Source organism: Scardinius erythrophthalmus (genome assembly GCF_964197995.2).
Source record: "Scardinius erythrophthalmus genome assembly, chromosome: 12".
NCBI lineage: Eukaryota > Metazoa > Chordata > Actinopteri > Cypriniformes > Leuciscidae > Scardinius > Scardinius erythrophthalmus.
The window spans coordinates 37,303,461-37,328,420 of NC_138232.1; the positions used below are offsets into that span (position 1 = coordinate 37,303,461).

General features: G+C 37.4%; 1 protein-coding gene across 1 annotated transcript in view; it reads right to left on the reverse strand.

The window, feature by feature from the left end:
• Window positions 1-206: 206 nt before the first annotated feature.
• The window catches only part of abcc4 (ATP binding cassette subfamily C member 4 (PEL blood group)), a 41,834-nt gene continuing 17,080 nt past the window's right edge, over window positions 207-24,960 (reverse strand). The window contains exons 10-30 of the mRNA XM_081380107.1: window positions 24,504-24,593; window positions 24,210-24,401; window positions 23,332-23,426; window positions 22,887-22,973; window positions 20,423-20,519; window positions 20,137-20,337; window positions 19,770-19,907; window positions 19,632-19,669; window positions 17,096-17,199; window positions 16,858-17,004; window positions 11,534-11,613; window positions 8,074-8,224; window positions 7,814-7,933; window positions 7,615-7,725; window positions 6,803-6,903; window positions 5,868-6,059; window positions 5,541-5,786; window positions 4,469-4,641; window positions 4,275-4,380; window positions 2,944-3,078; window positions 207-1,223 (exon numbers count right to left, since the gene is read on the reverse strand). Of these exons, the coding sequence (XP_081236233.1) occupies window positions 1,134-1,223; window positions 2,944-3,078; window positions 4,275-4,380; window positions 4,469-4,641; window positions 5,541-5,786; window positions 5,868-6,059; window positions 6,803-6,903; window positions 7,615-7,725; window positions 7,814-7,933; window positions 8,074-8,224; window positions 11,534-11,613; window positions 16,858-17,004; window positions 17,096-17,199; window positions 19,632-19,669; window positions 19,770-19,907; window positions 20,137-20,337; window positions 20,423-20,519; window positions 22,887-22,973; window positions 23,332-23,426; window positions 24,210-24,401; window positions 24,504-24,593 (2,694 nt within the window). The 3' untranslated portion in view covers window positions 207-1,133. The remainder of the gene's footprint in view (window positions 1,224-2,943; window positions 3,079-4,274; window positions 4,381-4,468; window positions 4,642-5,540; window positions 5,787-5,867; window positions 6,060-6,802; window positions 6,904-7,614; window positions 7,726-7,813; window positions 7,934-8,073; window positions 8,225-11,533; window positions 11,614-16,857; window positions 17,005-17,095; window positions 17,200-19,631; window positions 19,670-19,769; window positions 19,908-20,136; window positions 20,338-20,422; window positions 20,520-22,886; window positions 22,974-23,331; window positions 23,427-24,209; window positions 24,402-24,503; window positions 24,594-24,960) is intronic.

Genomic DNA, 24,960 nt, shown 5'->3' on the forward strand with positions numbered 1-24,960 from the left:
AACGGACTACGTTCTGTAAGTAATCCACCCAGCACTGCCCCGATCCGTACGTAAATTCCCTAAAAAGCTGTATTCATACTACTAGTGCAATTCAATTCATGTTTTTGACTGGTTAGGATGACCAAAACTATTAAATAAAAATACCCATCAAAACACAAACATCAATTTAAGAAAATGATTGAAGAATGAATATGAAAAACATGTTTTGTGTAATACCAAGTGTTTAATCCAAAAACAAGAAACTGATATGACACAATTTCAAACACAAATTTGAACATAACTGCAACTTTTGAACAGTAAACACTGATTCTTCAACTCACCGTCACTCAACATCACTTTCATTCTCACAGTTCCAAATTCACACAAAAAATTATAAAAATACTTTTTTTTTTTTTAAAAGTTCAAAAGAATCAAGGACAGCATTACATTTAAAGGATATATTAAACAAAAAGTCCAGCACAAGAACTGTCTTTATTATTATATAAAAAAAACAAAAAAAAAACACATTTTCAGAAAGATTGTTTTCCAGCAAATATGTTTTTCTCTAAGCTGTCTCTACAAAGTGTTTATTATTTTTGATTAAGGCAAATGGAGTGTCATAATAATAATAATAATAATAATAATAATAATGAAACAGATGCTGTTTTTAAACTTGACTACTGTTAAGAGCCCTCTCAGTACAGAGTTGTCTTAACATTCAGAAGGCCTTATCGTGTCGTCAGAATCAGCAGCTTTTTAAGGATCATGGAGTATAAAGGCACCGGTAAAACTAAACTAGTCTAGATCATAGCATAGTGTTTCATTTGAGCAAAGGCAAGAAATCTCTTTGGCCCATAGCAGTCCTGTACAATACTTACACATTAAGGCACATATTCATAATCATAATATACAGTGTACAACCAAGTGCTATCACGCTGGAGAAATCAGAGCGCTGGTGTAGAGCTGAACTGGGTCTTTCCCTCGTGTGACTGCAGCCTGTCCTCTCTGGAGATGTTGGCGTGTGTACGCGTCTCCTTCTCCGCTCAGCCTGGTGTCTTGGGCGAGGGAGGCAGAACTTGTGGCTGTTGCCTTCCGCAGAAGCCGAGGATGCTGGGATAGCCGTGCCCCGTGTACATCATCCACTCTCCAGGCTGTTATAGGGCAGTCTCGAAGATAATCAAGCTGCCATCTCCAGTGGTGGCGAAACCGTTGAGCTGGTGGGCCGGACTGCGGTTCATGTAGGCCTGTAAACCAGAAGAGACAGAGCACGGTTAGTGTGACGTATATGCAGTGCTGGGTAGTAACCGATTACATGTAATCTTGATTACAAAAATTAAGGTCTTGTAGTTGTATTCCGTTTAAGGGAATTTTAAAACGGAATATAATCCAGTAACATTTTTATTAATTCTTCCCAAATCTTTTTTATCTTTTCAATTTTTCTTTTTTAAAAAAGCTCATTACATATATATGTTGGTAAAGTCTTCTTGATTTGTTGAATTGCACACACAAGCCACTAGTTCAGAGAGGCAACAGCACTTGAACACTATATATTCAAGTAAATAATTTAACACATCCGCATATTCACGGTTCTCTGATGTCGATTAATGGTCACATGCAGGTGAACAAATAAAATGTTTAATATTTTTTATTATGTGTTGATTTGTTTTTATTTATTTACTTTAAATTGGAAATTTTTATGATTTAATTATTAACTTTGATGAGCTCACTAACCCCCTGCACTTCACAAACTATAGAAATGTAATATTGTGGAATATATTTTTTACAATATATAACTTTACATTTTTATATCAATATGGTATCAATAAAATTGTCCTATTTAAATCAATTTGATATATGAATTGGCTCAAAAGTAGAGATCTATCTATCTATCTATCTATCTATCTATCTATCTATCTATCTATCTATCTATCTATCTATCTATCTATCTATCTATCTATCTATCTATCTATCTATCTATCTATCTATCTATCTATCTATCTATCTATCTATCTATCTATCTATCTATCTATCTATCTATCTATCTATCTATCTATCTATCTATCTATCATCTCACACACATACATATATTATGTAAACAATAACTTTCGTTAGATGCGGTTAATCGTGATTAAATCGATTTGACAACAGCACTAATCCAAAATAATCTAAAAGTAGTCAGAATACATTACCAAAAATGAGTAACGTAGCCGATTACGTTACTAACTACAATTTTCATCATGCAACGCACTACAATTTGTAAGTAATCTCCCCAGCACTGTGTATATGACCTTTTAATGAGACCTGGAAAGGGATGAAAGGCGTCACTCTTTTCCCAAACCTTCCCTGACAATGCTTTCCTAAACACAGGGGATGGAACACAGGAGGCTGAATGGAAGTAAAAATCCCCCCTTATTTAATATCATTATTATGCAGTAATCAAAACCTCTCATTGTATTTAAAAGCACCCATGGCTAACAATGAGCGTAAAGACAAAAAGAATAAAAAGCACCTGGTGTTCCGACCCACACCCCCCGCAGATACACCGAGAAAAGTCCCGACAACACAAAGCATGGCCGACAAACAGTTGGCCACACTATCAGATATACTCTCAATTGAACCGGCATTCAGAGCGCACAAAGGCGGAGTGGTCTAATATCAGGTAGATGTGTGCTTGAAAGCCCCGGCGGTCAGCTCCAGAGGGGCCGGCACAGAGAATGAGCTCACCGGCTGAACGAGGCGGAGAGGAACCCGATCCGAAGGGAGAACAACATGCCGCTGAGGAGAGGGAAACTAATACTGACTGACAGCACAAAGGCCTGGGCTCTTTGAAACACGGCGTATTGTGGGTTTCTGGCACAGGTACATGTGGCACATATTTGGCCATGGGACAGGGCGACATGGACGGGAGACTTCACATCGGTGTTAAACTGATGCGCTCCTGTGGACATCCGGTGATCTGCTCACCTGTTTGGCGGTCTGGAGGAGCGAGGACGCCTCTGCCTTTCCCGTCTGCTGCACCATCTTGTACAAGATCCCGTTCTGGTTCTGTAGGAGAACGTGGGGGGCGTCATACTCGTGGATCCGACCTGCATCCAGAACCTGAGAGAAAAAAAAACATCTCGGTTTTTTATTGAGAACCGGTACTTTTTCCATTGAAAATAAATAAATAAATAAATAAATAAATACTGGAACCAAATGATTTGTGACATTAGGATCCCGTAACTGTAGTCCGATTCATGAATGAATGACTTATGATCCAAAGAAAAAGGACTCAAAGATCAGTCATGAGTTAGTCTATTGACTCAAGTGACTACTTTCATCATGTCCAACTCAAAACGAAGAACATGCTATTGTGATATGTGCATTTAATGCTTGTAAGACTTAAAACTGCACATAAAAAGTACTGTAAAGTAAAATAAGCTTGATGGCTCCTGGTTATATACTGTAGGTCCCAAAAAACACTAATGTAGTATGGAAAAAAATTAAATTTCATGTAAGAACCATGCAGGTTTAGAAAGATATGAAGGTGAGAAATTATTTTTCATTATTTTTCACTATTTCTTTAACCCTCATAATGCATTAAAAATCTGCATTTGATTTTCATAACTTAATATTCTTCAACTGAAACCATACTGCCTCTGAATAATAACTTCTCATTAATAAGTGAATGCACAAAAAAACAGTTTTGAATGTTAGTTATTACCACGTTATTCCTACCTTTACCCCCTTTTTTAATTCTTGTAACTAAGCAATTGAGAAATTTCAAATTTAACATAAATTACAGAAAATTTCACAGAATTCTCAACATTAACTGCTAAAAACGATCCAAATTTATGAAACCTACATTTTCATTGATAATAACTGATATTAATCTGAAATACTTTCCAAATTAAAAATATTTATTTTTTTGGGATAATCTATCACTTTCAGATAAAAGATGATACATTTTTCATGCTGTAACGGTTCATCAATTGGCATAACTGTTTATGTTTATCAACAAAATTCAGCACCAATGAGTTAAATATATTTTTTAAAAAGTATTTGAGGCAAATCGAACAAGTAAAAAACTAAAAAAACTCAGTTGATGTTTGAATAAAATGGACTCTACTGTAAAAGGTGTAAACTTTTTTTTGTGTAAAATGTGACATCTTTTTTTTTTTTTTATTAAGAATTACAAGTATTTTGATAGCCTCGGCTCATTTACAATATTGTTTTCTGTACTAAAACTATGCATCTTCTTTTAGTTCATAATGGATATAATGCATTGTGATAGAGCTCTCCATCCCTGCACTCACCAGGATGCGGTCACTGTCTATGATAGTGTTGAGTCTGTGTGCGATGGTGAGGACGGTGCATTCCTTGAACTTTTCCCGGATGGTTTTCTGGATCAGCTCGTCTGTCCTGTAGAGCACATGACATACATTTAAAGCTATAGCTATAGATTATAAAGGACCTTCAACAATCTCAGGTAACCAGGTAAAGGACTCACCGAGGGTCCACATTTGCAGTGGCCTCATCGATGATGAGAATACGGTTCTTCCTCAGAATGGCTCTAGCTAGGCAGACGAGTTGCCGTTGGCCCACGCTGAAGTTTGATCCTGACTCAGCCAGTTCTGTCTCGAGCTTACCAGGCAACTCCTCCACAGCAGCCTTCAGCTGGACCTTTGAGCAGACCGCATATGCCATAAGTAAGAGATCACTTATTAATGTAATAAGTAATTAATAATTAATGTAAATCTACTGGCATAAAAGGTCACACTGGAAAATGGATCTATGGGCACCTTACAAAAGAACAATCTTAGGTCGTTCCACTTAAAATCGATATAAAAACCAGCTAAAAACCTCTCATGCCACAAAAACCCAAAATTATTTTTCCATTGGCTTTTGGATTATTGCAGGCAATAAGCTCTATGACCAACAAAAGTTTATGTTTATCATGATAATTCTCACAAATGTACACACCTTTTATGAATTTTAAAGCCTAAATACAATCGGCAGGAGTAAAAAGCTAAACGTAGGCTATAGGCGAACTACACCACGATTGCTTGACTTCAATGTCAGCACCATTAAGCTTCGGACAACTCTTTCAGTCTTTAGTTAAAAAAAAAAAAAATCCACAGTAAAAAAAATTAACTAATCAATAAGTTATGACAACATATGTGTTTACATTGCTTTAACTCATCAAAAGTTAAGCAATTTGATGTTTAATGTAATTTAAGTTGAAATGACTTAAACACCAAGTTGATTGTACTTAATTTAAGGCAGCAACTGTTTTTTTTACAGTTTAGTTTCCCTAAAAAAGTTTGAGTTAGAATAGGTTAAAAGAGTGCAATTATAAACACGATGAGGCTGTAGTTTTCCTGTTCAATCCGATGCGATGATTTTTAATTTTCCTGATAACCTCTGCAGTCCCATTTAGCCCAAAAAAAAAAACCCACTGACTTTAGAGCGATGGAATCGGAAGTGCTAAAATGTAAACTCGTTTTTGGGTTTTGGCCTACAAAAATGATGTCATCATCCCTGCAGCAGTTCTCTATTACAGCGAGTGTGCGCATGTTCACCTCTTCCAGAGAGTTCCACAAGTCAAGGTCTGAGTGCTGGCCGAAGGGGTCTAGGTTCTTCCTCATGGTTCCTGTAAACAGTACGGGATCCTGCGGGATGATTGACATCTTCTGACGGAGGTCGTGCAGGCCGATCTCTGAGGTCAACACTCCGTCCACGAAGATTTTACCATCTGGCTCCATCAGACGGAACAGTGCTGAAATCAGGGAACTTTTCCCTGCACCGGTCCGTCCAACGATTCCAACCTGATCAATGCAGAGCAGAAAACATCAGTGCAAATGTCCTGACAGACTCGTATGATGATCTGGAGCTGGTGCTGGACTCACCTTCTCTCTAGGTCTGAACATGGCGGAGATGTTTTTGAGGATGACGGGTCCATCAGAACTGTAAGAGAAGTTGACCTTGTCGAAGGTTATAAGGCCCCGATTTGGCCATTCGGGAGGGGGGCGTTTTTTGGTTTCCCAAGGTGCTTCACTTTCTAGCTCTGTGTACTCTAACACTCTCTCCACTGACGTCATCTAGAAGGACACATCATTCAGAAAGCAGATCAATTTAATATGCCCACACACACACAATGAGAGGTTTACGTCAGTGGATCTCAACCATTATGACTTCAAGGCTTCTCATTGTCCACAACAATATTTGACATAACAATATTTTTCCGTTGTCTTCGGTGCATTCATATGTAAATTGCACAAGCTTATTTTGTCTTTTAGATCAAAAGATCTGAAAAAACCCATACATTTACCCGCCCGTAGAAATCAGGACAGAAGTGGTTGAAAGTGGACAAAAGAGACGGATTAAAACACCAGGTTTAAAAGGGTATGTGTCTCCCTCGTCTACTTGTGATCCGATCGACCAAAGCGCATCTTAATACCAGGTGTAAACAGAGCCATAGACAGCATTCTTACCATCAGCATCAACCCGCAAGGTACTTCATAACTGAGTTGAAATGCACCATATAGAAAGCAACTTGCATGCACATTACAGAAATAGCACTCGCAATTGATGAGTTTGATGTTCTCATGTTGCTAAGCTAACAATGCAATACTCCTATAAGAACAGTATTTTCAGTAACTCCACGTTATTAAATAAAACAAGCATTCAATTGACCATAATTGAGAGTTTCTTAAAAGTAATTTATATAATAATAACAATAATTATGAACAGTAGTTCAGGAGGATTATTTGATTGACCAAAAGTGTGAGGCAGTTTCATGAAATGGATATTTCAGTAAATTCAAATATTTCAAGGTTCTTACCATGTTCTCCACCTCGGCACTCTGTCTAACGCCCCACTGGAACATTCCCATTAGGGTGAGTGCATAAGACAAGGCCAATCCCACATCTCCCGCCCTCATACCTGTGAGAGTCAGACATGATCAACACTTCATTCACAAACTGGTCTCAAAAAAAGAGATTCAGCTGGTACAGTTGTGTACCATGTAAACGCATGAGCTTGAAACGGTTGGCATTAATCCTAGGAAAAAAAGATGTTTCCACTGATAATGATTTGAAACATCAATTACAAATTTATTTCCAATGAAAGTTGGTGATTTGAGGCTATATGACCATCAAAGACCATTAATTCTTGAGACACGTCCCACATAACATTTTCACTTCGTATAGAACAAATGTATGAACGCAATCAAAAATACAGTTATTTTAAATGATAATAATATTTCAGTTTTCTATGTTAATACATTTTAACATGTCATTTTTTCCTGTGATGCAAAGCTGGATTGTCAGCATCATTACTCCAGACTTCAGTGTCACATGATCCTTCAGAAATCTGATTTGATGCTCAAGATTAAAAACTGAATATTTTTTTCGAAACAAAGATACTTTTTATATAAACATTATGTATTTAAATTTAAATGAAAGTGTTTAATTTCACAGCTACTTTTTGTCAATCCCATTAGATATTTATGAAATGCATAATAATTATAATATTTCTCCCCCTAGTTGTGCAGCTTGTGTTGTCTCAGTACTCGAGATCCAGTGCACTGCCACCATGAACGCCGAGGGTTGTGTTTTGGTGTGTAGTGTGTATGCTTTGATCTGGATTTCTCACTGTCTTTAAGAAGAAGACATCCAAAGGCTGTGATGGTCACAAACACAGAACACATTCCATCCAAGCGCACTGCGAACCAGCGTGAAGTGGCCAAGAACAAGAACCAGGCCTCTGTAGGAGTACACATAACCTTTTAAACACCACATTTACAAGGTAAGAGCTAATCTGAGTCCTGAAAGTGACCGACTCCTTTACTAACCTGAGTGCAGGTCTTGATGGGCATCAAACGTTTGCTGAAACCTTTCCTCGGCTTTAAAGGCACGAATGGTCCAGAGGCCTTGCAGTGAGGAAGACAGATGGGAGAACACAGGACTTCGAGCTGTAGGAACGCAAATACACACGGTCATCAACATCAGAACGACTAAACGTACAGGACACACAAACAAAGATGCTCTGAAGAAACATTACCGAAGACGATATTATTCTCAGATTTGACAGAAGACATTTGAAGATGCTTACTAGTGGATTCAATGCGCTTGACGTCTCGAGATGTCCGCAGGAAGTAGCGGCGTAGAAACAGGAAGGATATCAATAGGGGCAGCACAGGAATCAAGATCCAAGGGATGACTGAACAAGCCACAGCAATGGTTCCGATGATTTGAAGAAACACCTGTAGTGCATAAGAGCATGAAAAAGGGAGAGATATACATAATAAAAATTTAAACGTACATTTAATTTATAATACAGTAAAATAAAGTATAAAGTGTTCCAAATGGGAAGAGAGCTGTAGAAACACTGCGTCACGGTGGTTGAATGCTGGCTCATTAAAAGCACTTTGTGGTTTTGGCTGCTACTTTTGACCACAAACATTAATCAAAGAACACGGAAGAATAACAGTGAGGCTGCCATGACAGCATGACTCGACACTTTCCGAGTGAGATCTCACTCAAATTACCCATAATCTCTGCAACCATGTTAACAATTTAAGGTCAGTGTGGGAATGACCACAGACTATGGCAGAATACAAACTGACAAAAGCATTACTGTGCTCGTGATTTTGGGACTCGCCACATAGATGATCCACAATAACGTCAGAGTGAGATCTCCCTCTTTAAAACTATTTAAAGAAAACGCTTTGGTCAAAATGCCAGCGTTGTCATGTTCAGTAATGGAATGAGAATACGGTGTGTGCACTATACAATGTATGCCTACTATTTCACAAAAATAGTATGTGAAACTGTATAAATTATGCAGTTACAACAATTCCAAAAAGTGGTATGCATTGCTGCTGTCACATGCCCTCATCATGTTGCATGTTTAATTTAGTAAGTGGCATTCAGTGGGGGTGTCTATACAATATGTATACTAGTGGTTCTCAATACAGGGGCCGGAGCCCACTAGGAAGCCTCAGCAAGCCGAAAACTTCTAAGTTGTCCTTAAAATAAGAAAAACAAGTATTAATACATTTTAATTAACCTGCTTAAAGCTTTTTTTTTTTAAAACCACCACCATGATTCTCATGGCCTTGGAAAAAATGGATCGGTGAGGTAGTTTAACTCTTTCCCTGCCATTGACTGGATTTTCCGGCTTTCTGTGTTTTCACTGTTATACGGCAGGGGATGCTATTACACATCTTCTGAAAGAGTGCTGAATCTACAGATCAAAACACTGTTCAAGAAGATGCAGGAATAAGCAATAGCATATCCAAGTAGAGGCATAGGTAATATAACGTGATCATCAACATTTAACACGTTACTGAATGAAATGTCGACACAGGACGAGCTATAGGACGGTGAAGCTCTGGGGGTGTTGATGGACTCGATCTACGCAATCCATTTTTTGATCATCATTCTGAATCCGATCTGGGTGTAGTCTTTAACAAAAACGCGTTTTTCTCTAGCCTGGCAAGCCAGACCTACATCAAGATGTTAGGTCTGGAAACTCACCATAGACACGGCTCAATCCGAGGGGCGGGATAAACGGCTGTCTTTCAAATTCCCTCTGCACGCAATAGGACAGCGCTTCAACCAACCAGAGCGTTTTCCCAACAGCCGAGCTAGTTGACAGATTCAACTTTTGGCCGGCAAAACGACGAACACATCTTCCCTTTTTTAAGAATGACTTAAGTGCCATTCTTTGCTCTTTTCTCAAAGAAAAACTTAACTCCAAGTCCTCCAGAGTCGCGGCCAAAGCCGATTCGAAAGAATGTTCTCCAGCAGCCGCCAGTCTTTGTTTTCAAGTAGCAGGGAACCGTCGCAACTCTGTCGTCATATGTTAAGCCTGCCCCGCCTACTCTATACGCGACGTGATTGGCCTGACCCAATTTAGGTTTTTGCAGCTCGAAAGTCTATGGAGAGTTGCTAGACTACCCTGGCTGCAAAATACATTTTGCTGCCGCTAGGGTGCGTCTAGATTTCTAGGCTAGGCTTTTTCTCAGCTTTTTGCTCAAAATGTTGCTTTTGTATGAAACCCACATTCAAGTGTTGATTAAAAAATGCATAAAACTAGAATAAAACGTTCTTTAAATTCCTATCCAGTTAATCACAAACGACTGGAAAAGTCTTGCAAATTCATTAAAAAGAGTGGGACCATTCAACAACATTCAGCTCTTAAATCTTCTGGAATCTTGAAATGTAAATATTCAGAAACTAGGAATGTTGCCCATAGATTAAAATTGTAAAAAAGTTGTCATTACATCAAATGTACCAGATTTTGCCAACACAGAGTCAAGCTGTCATAGTTAATCTGGCTTTTCCTCTTTTTTTTTGGCTTTTAGAAGTTCTGAATGGCCGGTAACTTAAAGATTTTGTAACCAAAGTGGCCGGTGAGTGAAAAAGTTCATTTCAAACCCTGCACCTGACCAGTGAAAAATCACCTTGCTTTAGTAGGAAATCTTAGCAAACTTTTAGTCATCATAATGGTGTTGACTTGTTGTGTTACCGGGTGCAAGAATTCAAAGAGTAAACATTTAGTAGGAGCGAGTTATTTTCAGTTTCCAGTGAAAGATCCAGTGCGTTGTAGGAATTCCAGACATGTGAATTTGTAAACATGAAGAGAACTCTGTGGCAGAAAATTGGAAAAACATCCATGTTTGTAGTCAACATTTCAAACTGGATGACAACAAACACTGTTTTAGGCAAAACACGGGAAAATAGCAGAAAGCCACTGTAACAACACAAATTGGGTTCAAAATCAGCAAACTTTTTTTTTTAAAGTGATTTTTACTAAAAATAAAATGAATGCATTGGGAAAAGTTTCTTTCATTTTTACTTTCACTAAACAGAGGAACACAAAAAGTGTATTGGCACTAGCACAAGAAAAGGAAACAAATGATATTAACTAGTCTTAACGATCTCAAAGTCAAAGTTTCCCCACTGTTGATTATGACACTGGTATCTTGTGTCTGTAATGTATATGTGTCACCAGTGTATGTATCATTCCAAGAATCATTCCGACTTGAAGGCAGCAACAAAATATACAGAAATAGTACAAGCAGGACAGTGGTATGCTATTCTTTAGGAAGTATTCAACAATGCATGCTGACTTTGCTGCCACACTAAAGGGAACCAATAGTGAGAGAGGACTGTGGGAAAGGCTAAGTGACTGAGAGTTTTCTCATCCTGAGAGAGAACAAGAAAGATTCTGCTGCCCCACACAATGAAAAGCTCCTTAAAAGAAAGACTATTGTACTTCCACTCAGTCTGTCAAGCTTCAGACAATAGCGCTCTGAGCACATAAAGTGACGCCTGTCCCCCACTCATTGACCACATTGTCATTTGCCAGGGGAAAAGCCACAATATGTTGTTAGACTACAACACTTGGTTTACCAGAGCGAATAATAATGCGTATGGCCACAAGTGATGGGTGCTCTAATATAGCCACGTTACCAGTGTGCAAATTACACAGTGTTTAACAGACGCTCAACTACAAAACTTGCTTTACTAGGAAATACTTCTAAGCAAACTAAGCAATAGCAAACCTGGATAAAATCCACAAACGTCCAGGGAAGTAAGGAATCAAGTTGGCCAATGTCTTTGGAGAACCGGTTGAGGATTCTTCCTGAAATGAAAAGAGAAAAACCATTTAGCAAACACAACAGCTTCCAGAAATGAGCTAGACAGGACAGCCTGAAGAAGGATATCAAGAAAAAAAAAGCCTCATTAATACAATGAAATTCTTGAATATAAAATCTTCTAAGCATAATCTTCTATTGTTATTTCTTAGAAAGTGACAAATAGAATAATACAATTAACAAAACTGCTTTATTGCTTGTTAATATTTGAATAAGCTTAATCGAATCGAAGTCATGACACTCTTTTGTCACTGAACCATGAAAGCACCACTAATTAAAAAGTAGAAATGCTGACAGTGACATACTGGGCAAACTTTTCTGTTGCATTATTTTATCAACAAACAACAACAATCCCATAATGCCCTTCACTTATCTAACTGGTTATGATAATACTGGCCATAAAGGCCTTTAACCTACAATTTGAATCACTGAAAGGATAATAAATGACAGGTTAAACAAATAACGCAAACAAAGGAGAGCTCAATCAACAATGGCACCATGCTGGATATCTATTTGTCATTTGTCAGAAATGTTTACAGCTAATTATGCTAAGATTACAAGTTCCAAAGAACTGACAAACACCCACTAGTGCTAACCATTCTTTATTACTAGAGACCATAGATTATAAACGATAAAGGCTAGAACGTAGAGACACAGGATACAGTAGTTGTGGCAATTAATCCACAACACAAGCTTATTCCAACCATAAAAGTTGTTCTAAATGTGATTTCTGTGAGTGCATCTCGCAGTAATTGCGCCTCGTGTGTGCGCTGCTGATAACAGGATCACGGAAAAGGGCTCCAACTGACTCTTCAGCAGTCATAAAAACTATCTATTAGACTTTTGAGACTTGTAAATGCTCTTTTGCTCATGTTATCAACAGTAACACCCCGATAAGGAGACCACGATGACAGAACCCAGGTCTGCTGTTTGCTCTTTAGAAGGTGAGAAGAAACTACTCTATACTGGTCATATCTGGATACCACCATTATCTAGCACAACTGTCATTCTAATACGCTGATGCATTTGTACATTCATAATTTATCCAATGTTTCTTGAGCATAAAATCAGCATATCAGAATGATTTCTGAAGGATCATGTGACACTGAAGACTGGAGTAATGATGCTGAACATTCAGCTTTACCATCACAGGAATAATATATTAAAATAGAAACCATTTATTTTAAATTGTAATAATATTATTTCACAATATTACTGTTTTTACTGTATTTCGTATAAAGCATAACAATCATTACACCTATGGAATGTCTTTATAATGATAGGTGTTCCAACAGAGCAAGTTTTGATGGTATCTCCAAATAATTTCATGAATTACTGTACAGGTCAAATGTTATAGCAAATAAGGTGCAATAAAAACCATCAGAGGCTTATAAAAGGCTACAGCTCAGATTGTTCTAATAATGCTTTATGACTTATCAATCCAGACCATCATTTTCTATTTTTCAAAACCAGTGAGAGGTGAAGGATTGCACCTCAATCCAAACACTTCACGCTTCACACAGCCAATGTACCTCACTGCATGAGCAAAGGCCTCAAACGCTGCCATTTACACAATGCTCCAGAGTAAACACTGAAATCCAGGGTAAACACCGAAGACACAGCTTTACACTTTCCTCCTCCACTGAGGAAGTCTGGGAATCTCTTTAAAACAGACAAAGTGCACCTCAAAGACTGTGACTGCTTCTAGATGAATGTCATCCAGTACCCAGAAGCACTAAATTAAAGACATTTTTGGACAGTGCACATAATAAGTGCAATAACATTCAATAGCCACAATCCGTACAAAAGGAAAACATAGACACTAACAAATAAGTAGCTAAATTTACCATGGCATTACAGTAACATGTTTCGTTTGGAAATGTACCATGGTATTTTCAGGGCACAAAAGAAAACCCAATAAGCAATAGACCCTTAAAGACATACCACAAAGTACCATGGTAACTATATTATTTTATAAAGCGGTATAGTGGTAATAACAAGGTATTATTGGAGTACAATGCTAGCACTATGTTATATTTATAAAAATGGTATCCTTCAGTAGTTGATATGTACATTTTCAGGGATTTTCATAATTAAATGTCATTCAAATTAACAATTAATCAAAATGAATATTCTTCCACGTATAAATTTTATTAGTTCTATGATTCCAATATCACCCCCGACAGGCTACTGGCAAAAACTTGATTCAATGCTTAAAAAATTTACTTGGAATGGGAAGAAGCCGCGCATTAAATGGTCAACATTACAACGGGATAAATCTCAGGGTGGATGGGCGTGCCCGAACTTCAAACTGTATCATTGGGCCTTTATATTACGTTCTTTAAAATACTGGCTTGATGCGGAATTAGTGTCACCTTGGAAAACGTTAGAACAGGAAATGGTGCACCCATTTAGGCTTCGGGATGTGATTTTCTCTGGTTTGAAACATAAGTGGTGCTATTCAGAATTTGGACCAATTATTTCGTATACATTACAAATTGTGAAAAATTTTGAGAAACACGTAGACTTCAAACTGAAATGGCATAAACACTCTCCTATTTGGCACAATATCAATTTATTGACAGGTGGTAAACCATTCACTTCTCAATTGTGGGCTCAATATGGGATATGGACGTTGGGGGATATCTCAGGGCAAAATTCTATTTTAGATTTTCCTGTTCTAATGTCCCACTTTGATATTCCAAGAAATTCACAATTCCTCTATTTTAGGGTAAGGTCAGCACTTAATTCTCTTAAGGTTCCCTGGGGGTCTGCATTAAAGATTCATCCTATAGTGTCTCTTATGGAAAGAGCACCCCAAAGGAAAACGGTCTCATTCATTTATAACAATCTCATGGCATACATCACTACAGAATTGCCTGGGTATAGATCGTGGGAGGTGGATATACCTCTTGGAACAGAGACCATTAATTGGGAGGTGGTGTGGAATAATGTATTTGAGTCTTCTAAAAATCCAAATCACCAATTAATCCACTACAAAATCTGCCATAGGACCTATCTGACACCACGTAAAAGATATTTATTAGGTCTAGTGCCCAACCCCTTCTGTACATTTTGTAGTCAGGGCACTATGGGCTCATTACTACATGTCTTATGGGAGTGCCCAGATGTACAAAGATTTTGGGGCAAAGTTGTGGATAAAATGACTGTTCTGGTGGGGAAGAAGTTTTCTCTGGAGCCGGCGCTGCTTCTTCTAAATGACGATTCCAGGTTCAAGATCACTGAGATAGAACGTAAACTTTGGTTGGCTGGTTTGACTGCAGCGAAAAAAATTGTTATTCTGAGGTGGCTTCCTCCGCACCGATTATCAATAAAACACTGGCTTCAAACTCTTCTCGAGGTGATCTACCTGGAGTGGTCATCAGCCCGTATTAATAATGTCAAGTTAAAAACGTTGGTGATGTGGGAAAAGGCTGCAGGGGATGTAAAGAAGCTATTGTTATGACTTTTTGTATCTTTCATTTGTGGTAACCCGTTAGGTCCAATTTGTAATCTTGATCATGTCTCTGGTCTAACTTGTGTGCCCCATAGGGAAGTGGGAGGGAGGGAAATGAGAGGGAGGGAGGGAGGGAGGGAGGGAAGTGAGAGGGAGAGAGGGAGGGAGAGAGAGAGGGAGGGAGTGAGGGGGGGTTTGTAGTTAAGGAATGTGTGGTGTATATTACTTATGTTTAATGCAATTACTGGAAGTAATGTAACTGCACAAATTGTTGTTGTTATTGTATCTTGGCAAAAAAATTGAAAATGAATAAAAATATTAAATTACAAAAAAAAAAAAAAATTACAATTAATCATTAACATTAATAACACAAAATATGTTGACGATTCCAAACACCATGTGTAATACATTCAGAGTATATACATTTATATAAAGTTTTATTTTATATAAAGTAAAAATTGAAAATACACATACAACTTCATTAAAACTTTGTGGATGATAAAATGTGTTGGACATAACTTTTGACTTTAAATTTAAGTTAAACTACCACACACACACACACACACACACACACACACACACACACACACACACACACACACTTTTATTCAGCAAGGATGCATTAAATTCTATTTTAAATAAAGGCTGTTATTTTAAGTAAGTAAACTTAATTTATATATCACCTATCACAGATAGAAATCACACCTATCAAGTGCTTTACAAAGTGCAACAATTTAAATGAAAGAACAATAAAACACCAATAAAACTATCAGAGCTAAAAACAAAACATAAAACATAAAAGCCCAATCAACTAAAAGCTTGTCTAAATAGAAGTGTCTTCAGCTGCTTTTTAAAATAATCAACAGATGTGAACCAGCACATGGTTGTTTTATGTATTTAACATTGATAATAATAATCAGAAATGTTTCTTAGCACCAAATCAGCATATTAGAATGAATTCTGAAGGATCATGTGGCTGGATCTGGAGTAATGATGCTGAAAATTCAGCTTTGATCACAGGAATAAATTGCATTTTAAAATATATTCAATTAGGAAATAATAATTGAATAATATTTCACAATATTACTGTTTTTAGTGTATTTTCGATCAAATATACAGTGTTGTTGAGCATAAGAGACTTTCAAAAACAAATAAAAATTACAGACGCAAACTTTTGAACGGTAGTGTGTATAACACCACGCAGTACATATCCAATGGATAAAATACAGCTATACCAGTCAGGTGAGATTCCAGGTGAGTGTTGCTGCATGACACACTGAGACTGACAGGTGAACTGTGCTTTTGACATGTTTATATTAACTCACTATCACACGCAGTGAACGGAAACACTTTATTTTTATAAAAATATATTCCAACACTGTTAAGTTGAGTCCACTTTACTATTACAAGCTGAGTATTAAATAACAATTGATAATCTTAATCAAATTACTTTATACAAATTAATCAATCATCCATTAATAATGAACATCCTCATTTAGTATCAAATTACCAGGGTACCACTCTACCACAGTATTTCTTCTGATACCTATATTATTGACGGATAATATATGGAGTCTGTGTATGAGGGATTTCGTTTGTGTAACTGCACATCAGCAGAGGTTTTCCAAGAACAGATAAATTGCTCGTAAGACTAAGAAAGAGGAAAGGAGGACATTTCACAGGATGTGCTGCCCTCTGTTGGTCACTTTCAACACTGCCTTTCAAACTACCTTGATAAACAGACACAGGAAGTCATTCTTATGTTTGAACTCACCAATGGGGTTGATGTCAAAGAAACGGACCGGGGTTCTCAGGATGCTGTTGAACATACGGCTGTGTAATGTCTCCGCTGATCTCACCAGACAGTTAAACGTGATCAGAGCACGCGTGAAGCCGAAGATGATGGTGGCTCCTGTTAAGCCTGATGATGAAGAGAAGCAAAGATACACAATTTGGAGACATATGAAACATGTATACATTTGTACTTTGGCTGACTTCGATCATGAGCATACCTGCATAGATGCCCAGATAGAAATCCAAATTGAGGGGTTGAGTCGTGTTAGTGCCGTTGGTTAAAGTGATGTTTGCGGAGTCCAGCTTTGCCTGCTCTGTGGCCCTGTCAATCACAAAATATTGACATTACAGAAGCTAGTAATAACCAGAACATCACCACATCCGTTGTTTCACAAATAATCTGTGATTCATGTCTGGGGGCATTTTGATCATCACTTAAATCTACACATAACAGGAGGGTCAAGTAAAATGAATTGAAAGGTAATTTTAGGTGTTATACCATTGAGTTTTGCATTTTTGCCTACTTTGATTCAATTGTTCTATATAAATTTATGAAGATACTTTTTCAAACAATTTTTAGAGTGACTTTGCCTAGGGATGTCCCGATACCACTTTTTCACTTCCGATACCGATACCGATGCCGCAGCTTTGGCTATTTGCCGATACCGATACCAATCCGATATTTTTATTTTATGCTTGAACTAATACTAATAATAATAAAATATAATGGAAGCACTTTGCTCAATTAGCCACTTAAAAACATCTCACTCAAATGGAGAACAAATACTTCTCCAGTATATAGTCCACAACAACAGCTGATAATGAAAGACTGCCAGCCTTTATTCAAAAGACCTTGAGATATGTTTGGTAACCTGAATGAATTTAAAATTAATTTGCTATATTTCAGATCAATATATTTGTTTCCTTAAAATTTTAATTAACTTTAACTTCATTCTCATCTGAATTATAAATAATTTATTTCTGTTTAAAATAATACTACTTTTAAAAACACATTTGATTTTCTTTTTTATTCAATGTAGAATGTGTAACTTAAAAATAAACAGATGAGTGCTCTGTTTTAGGACAAGAAATGAAAACCAATGCAATGATGAATGTCCAAAAGATGAGATCATTTTTGCTTTTAAACAGCGAGTGTGTGTGTGTGTGTGTGTGTGTGTGTGTGTGTGTATGTGTGTGTGAGAGAGAGAGATTTTGGTTGGGTGACAGTTACAGTTTGACAAGAGTTTATATACAAATATAAGTAGGCTAAACACTTTTTGCAGTTTTAATGATGTCCTGTATGAAAATGACGGAGTATGTTTTTGTGTTTCTACTGTTCGATCGCGCCCGTGCCTCTCTCTCTGACACACACACACTCCAGCATTGCAATCTTGGCATCGCAGCCTGTTCATTTTGCTGCGTTCAAACCCTATGGTTCAAACCAAATGCAAATAGAGCGTCAAATTTGCGTCTATCGCGTCTAGTTCGATGCTTGAACAGTTTGAATCCATTCGCGCGTCCAAAGCGAATAGGACGCGCGCGCGCGTATAATGATAAAGTGAGCGTTTGAAGCGATGTAGACGCGCGTTCAGAGCTAAGGCGGGCTACAGATTAGGTGTCCCTAAAGAACCCGCATATGCGCGTATCTAACAGTAACGTTAGTTCCGTATTACATTAATTAATGTGCACGCGAGATTTATTTATTTTTATACCGTGAATTCTCTGTGTAAATCCATGCACCGAACGAACGTTCAGTGCGAATACCTACCGTTCCACCCCTAATGGGTATCGGATCATAGGTATCGGATACATTTTTTTTCTCCCCTCCGATATCCGATCTAGCATTTTGGGCCAGTATCGGCACGATACCGATGCCGTGGATCGGATCGGGACATCCCTAACTTTGCCACAAACAAGACTTTAAATTGAAAGTGTGCAAAGAAAAAGATATGTACTTGAATGAATATAATGTATTGTTTATAAAATATAATATAATATAATATAATATAATATAATATAATATAATATAATATAATATAATATAATATAATATAATATAATATAATATAATATAATATAATATAATATAATAATATTTGGTGGGTACATGCATTATATTGCATATAATGTGTGCTGGTCAATTAGTCTAAAATTAAGAAACCCCTAGAAAACAGTAAAAAAAAAACAAAAAAAAACATAGGAACATTGTGTGTACATTTAAGATAGGCTACTTAATTTATTATTCCAATACCCAAATATGATACTAAATCCCACAGAAAAAAGGGCTTCTATTTGTGACGTGCTGTCTTTGCATTTGAACATTGCACATTTTAAACAGGACACGCATTAGCTGAATAAATGTTAGCCAATACAAACATATTTATAGAAAACAGATGACAATGTATAGACAGGAGTCCAATTATAGCAAAACAAATCACTTATTCTAAAAAGAATATAAAGTATATAATAAGTTAGACGAATCCGACATTTAATGAGGGCTGTGTTAAGAGTAAAATATAAAATACAACCATTGTATAATACAAAATGCTTTCTGACATTTTGACAGAAAAAAACACAGGAAAGAACAAAATTTAAACTTAGCCCGTCAATATTCATTTTACTATTATCCTCTCTCTCTGTGTGATATATGCGTGTGTGTGTGTGTGTGCATAAATATATATAATTTTTTGGAGAAAATGCTTTACAGTACTTTAATGCGCTGAAAATGGTAGCTTAGCAGCAAAGAGCACTCACCAATATGAAAGCCACCAGTCCTGAAGGACATAAAAAACCTATGGAGCAGAAAACAGCATTAGCATGAATCTCAGCGTGCGAGCGAGAGGTCTTTCAGTGTATAACTCTGAACCGCAGTAGCACTGCTATGCCTTTTACCTGTGCCAGAAGGTTGAGGAGCACAAGAAAAACCAACATGACGACGTTTGCTCCAGCTCGAAAATATTTCCAATATACGCGAAGACCAATGGTCCCCTCTAAGCGCGTCTCCTCGACCATGGTTTGCACATGCTCCATCTACACATTACGAACAACTTTAGTTGAAAATGTCTATGTTCATGATCAGACAGTAATTGAAATCCCACCAATCCACTAGATGAAGCTATTCACCCATCTAATCTATATATGTGAATGTACAGGGAAAGGTCCCCCAAAAATAAACAAGAGAGTGAGTGAATCATGACAATTTTATACTAATCCTCACAATAGTACCGGACGGTGGAGGAGAAGTCAATAGCACACCTACCGGCAGCTGATCGGATTCATCTTTAACAGATGAAGTTAGGGAACGACTGGAGTTCTGGGAGAGGGTCCGAATGCGGGGGGAGCGAGGAGCCTCTACTTTTTCACTCCCAGCCTCCTCTTCCTCATCCTTCTTCAGCAGAGAGGTGAAATCCACTCCTGACTGCTGAAGCTCAGAGTATGTGCCGCTTGCCACCATGTGACCCTGAGAGAGATCAAAACGATTACATCTTGGCTCATTTATTCACAGATGGAATGCAAATTGAATGGTGTGCAGTGCCACGGCTCACCTCCTTCAAAACCAGGATCTGATCGGCAGCCTTCAGGAACTGCAGCTGATGAGTAACCAAGATCCTGGGCTTCTCCTTCAGAATACCACAAATACAGCTGCAAGGACAGTCAGTGCTCTTAATAATCACCTCAAAGAAATGTTAACATAAGAGTGAAAACTACAACAATACTCATGGTTCAATAGTTTGAGGTTGGTAAGATTTATTAATGTTTTTGAAAGAAGTCTCTTATGGCTGAATTTATTTGATCTAAAATATGGTAAAAATAGTAATACTGTGAAATTAATATATTTTTAAATATTATTTATTCTGTGATGACAAAGCTGGATTTTCAGCATCATTACTCCAGCCTTCAGTGTCACATGATCCTTCAGAAATCATTCTAATATATGCTGATTTAATGCTCAAGAAACATTTGAACATCATTAGCAGTAGACTAGTGGTTACATTTAGTCATTTAGCAGACGCTTTTGTCCAAAGCGACTTACAAATTAGGACTAAATTAGGCGAGTCATCGTGAAGAGGCAAAAACAACGCAAGAAGTGCTCAAAATACGAAGTTCAGGCATTGTGCAGAGTCGCATAAGCCTGATAAGGGAGGATTAAAGGAAATATATTTTAAATTATTATTTTTTTAATTAATTTTTTATGAGGTTTTTTGAATGTTGTCAGGGATTCTGCATTCCAGATGAGGGTGGGGAGTGAATGAGAATGTTCTGGAAAGTGATTTTGTGGCTCTCTGTGATGGAACCACGAGTCGTCGCTCGTTGACCGAGCGTAGGCTTCTGGTAGGGATGTAGACTCGTAGGAGTGAGTGAAAGTAGGAGGGAGCTGAGCCTGTAATAAAGATCTGCAAGCAAGCGTCAATGCCTTGAAATTGATGCGAGCAGCGAGAGGTAGCCAGTGCAGAGAGATGAACAGGAGTGACGTGGGCCCTCTTGGGCTCGTTGAAGACAAGACGAGCTGCAGCGTTCTGGATCATTTGCAGAGGTTTGGTTGCACATGCTGGAAGTCCAGCCAGAAGAGCATTGCAGTAGTCAAGTCTAGAGATGACCAGGGCCTGGACGAGAAGTTGTGTTGCATGCTCAGTTAGGAAAGGCCGGATATCTTCCTGATGTTGTGCAGTGCAAACCTGCATGATCGAGCTGTCTTTGAAAAATGGGAAGTTGTTCAACTGCTTATTTCAAAGTCAGCGTTTATGTGGTGAAAGTAGAGTCGCTGATGATGCCATGAATGAACAAATAAGCCTGAACCTCGAGCTTAGACTTGAACACGGGTTTTCTTGAGCACAGTTATGACATATGACACAGCGCTCCTACATAACAGCTTATTTTTATCAGTTCTTTTGTCTTGTTCTTTGGTTGTATTTCTTACAGATTTCTGATCTTTCTAAATCAGATACAGATAAAGTAGCACAGTAAAGATAACATTTATATGAATGCATTAGTAAGAGTGATTGTGTGTGAATTAGTTATACCTGGCAGTGTCTCTATACTAATAGTGAAGCTGTGGGTTTCATTTACTAAGAAACATATGCTGTAATTTTTCAGTTTCTAAACTATTTTATTGATAAATAGCGCTGATCTGCGCTACTGAATGTTTCTGTGTGCGTGCGATCTGCGTGTGCTACTGTCTGTCTGTATGTGTGTGCGTTTACAGTGCAGCAGCGCATTAGTTTAGAACTGCGTGTACAATAAGTGGTTTAAAACGTGAGTTCACCCGATCAATTTTGAGCTTCTAGATAGTAAAATCAAATATACCTTGTGGGGCAATCTCAGAGTATGCATTAATTTGCCATTTTAACTGTTGAAAACGGAGTGTAAAAGTGGACTTCAAAGATTTCTTATTCTGTTGCGCCCTCTATAGGCCATGAACAGCGACTAGTTGACATCAAGCTTAAAGTGTCATGGCAGGGCATTAAAGTACACGGATCGCAGATTTCTCTCGAGTCAAGAGTCGGTTAATGGTTACAACAGCTCTCGAGTCACCTGTACACTGAACTAAAGAAACACGTCTACGATGAACCTATGAGCTGCTAATATGAGCATGCGTAAACCGAGCAGTTGACTCGAAAGACGGGGCAACATTTTTTTTAATGGTTTCTAATGGTTTAGGTAAAAAGGTGAGTGATTAAGACTAATTTATTCACTTTATGCTTGAGGCATGTAAAACATCCACGTTTCACATCATTATGTATACGTGAAGTCATTGCGTGATTACGTAGACGAACTGGTGAATCGTTTTTTTGAGCCTATTCATTGAAACGAACCGTCCAAAAGATCCAGTTCAGGGAAAAGAATCAAATGATGTGTCATATGAACTACTTTCATGAAGCTTTTATGGTTTATTTGGCCCTTTATTGAGTTTGACTGCCCCTAAACACTAAAAGCTCTTATTGTATGGAAAGGAACAGAGTGAAGAGCAACAGAAAAATGCAACAGGATCCGTGAAGAGTAAAGACTTACTGTTCAAACAGGTGTCTGCCCACTTCAGCATCCACTGCACTCAATGGATCATCCAACAGGTAAATGTCAGCATCCTGATACACAGCCCTAAAACCCAGACAGTAACAGGTCTGCTTAAAAATCTAATAAAACAGCTCCAAAATATACACTTCCAATTAGCAAATATATGTCAGTTTGTTTATATAGAAATGGCTTATGGTTAGATTTTTTTCCCACTATATTATTTATACACCTTACAAAGTGTCATTGTTTACATTAATTAATCAGTATGTCCAAGATACAGTCTTCTGAATGCACATTATATACATTATATATTTTTCTTTTCTATTTTTTTTTTTTTTTTTGCTCACACTAATGTATCCGTTAAGGTTAGGAAAGGGCTTGTGTTTCATTGTATTGCTGAATAATGAAGAGGAAAAATGGCCGAGTTAACAGGTTGGGATACCTAGCCAGGTTGACTCGAGCTTTCTGCCCTCCACTGAGAGTTGCTCCTCGGTCTCCGATCACAGTCAAATCCCCATCAGGAAGCAGCTCCATGTCCTATACGACACAGAGAGAACTACAGTTTGCTTAAAATAACTTTAGCTTTATGCTGGTGTAGACGTCAATTTAAAGTTTACAGTATAAAGCTTTGGAGTGAGCTACAAATACTGAAACTAGTGCTGTCAATTTAGTGTTATTTGACGTTATTAGTGAATGTTTGCTTTAATGCACTTAACAAATAACCCCGATTCATAAATAGAAAATTACACTAAAAAGGCAAAATTCAACACAACAGCCAAATACACCAGTATGTACACAGACCAACAACAAAAAAAGTGTCTATTAAAATGCTTTCTTCTAACACAAAAATGTAAAGTATTTGAATGATCATCTTTGGAGGCTCTCAGCAAATACACTACTTTTCAAAAGTTTGCAGTCAGTAAGCTTTTTCTGAAAGAAATGAATACCTTTATTCAGTAAAGATGCATTAAATCGATCGAAAGTAAGTGTAAATACATTGATGATGTTACAAAATATTTCAGTTTCAAATAAATTATGAACTTTCTATTTTTCATTAAATAAAATGTAGCCTTAGTGGCATAAGAGACTTAAAAAAAACCATTAAAATGTCTTACAGGGCCCAAAATTTTAAAGGTAATGTAAAAAGTATGTACTTAATTGTTTAAATTAAATAATCAGCATGTGTACTTAATTCATTTGACGATCCTGTTTAAAACAAAGTAAACACTAAAGAACCTTACTGAGAATGTAATCTGGAAGTAGATAGATAAGATCAGAAAGGCAAGAGTGTGATGGATGAATAACTAATAAGCGTCTCACCCTTTTGAGCGCACAGGCTTTGAGGACCCTCTCATATCGCTGGGGCTGCAGCTCCTTTCCAAACAGTATGTTGCTCCGAATGGTCCCTGGAAAAACCCAAGGCTGCTGTGAGGCATACGTCAGCTCACCTTTGACCTTTATAACACCCTTTTCTGCTGGAAGCTCCCCCAGAACAGAGCTGAGGAGAGAGGACTGTAGGATACAGGTCATGATTAGTAACTAATAACACTTGTGGTTGACATGATCACTATTTTAATTGGCAAGCTTGGGAAAAATGAAACTATTGTGACTGACCTTTCCAGCCCCCACAGGACCAATAACAGCCAGAAGTTGACCAGGCTTCACAGTAAAAGACAGATTTTGTAATGTTGGAGCATCCAGAGTCTGTCAAGTAGAAAGGAGAAAACATATTAGTCTTAACATGCAAAAAGGGGGAAAAGTGAAACGCTTTGTTACAACAAATATCTATTTCAAATACATTTTATTCTTTTGAAATTATTATTCAACAAAGTATTCTAAACAAAAATGCAACAAATCAGTATATTAGAATGAATTCTGAAGGATCATGTGACACTGAAGACTGGAGTAATGATACTGAAAATGCAGCTTTGCATCACAGGAATAAAATACATTTTAAATATATTAAACAGAAAACAGAAGTCATTTTATATTGTAATAATATTTCACAATATTACTGCTGTACTGTTTTTTTTTAATCAAATAAATGCAACTTTGGTGAGCCGAAGAGACT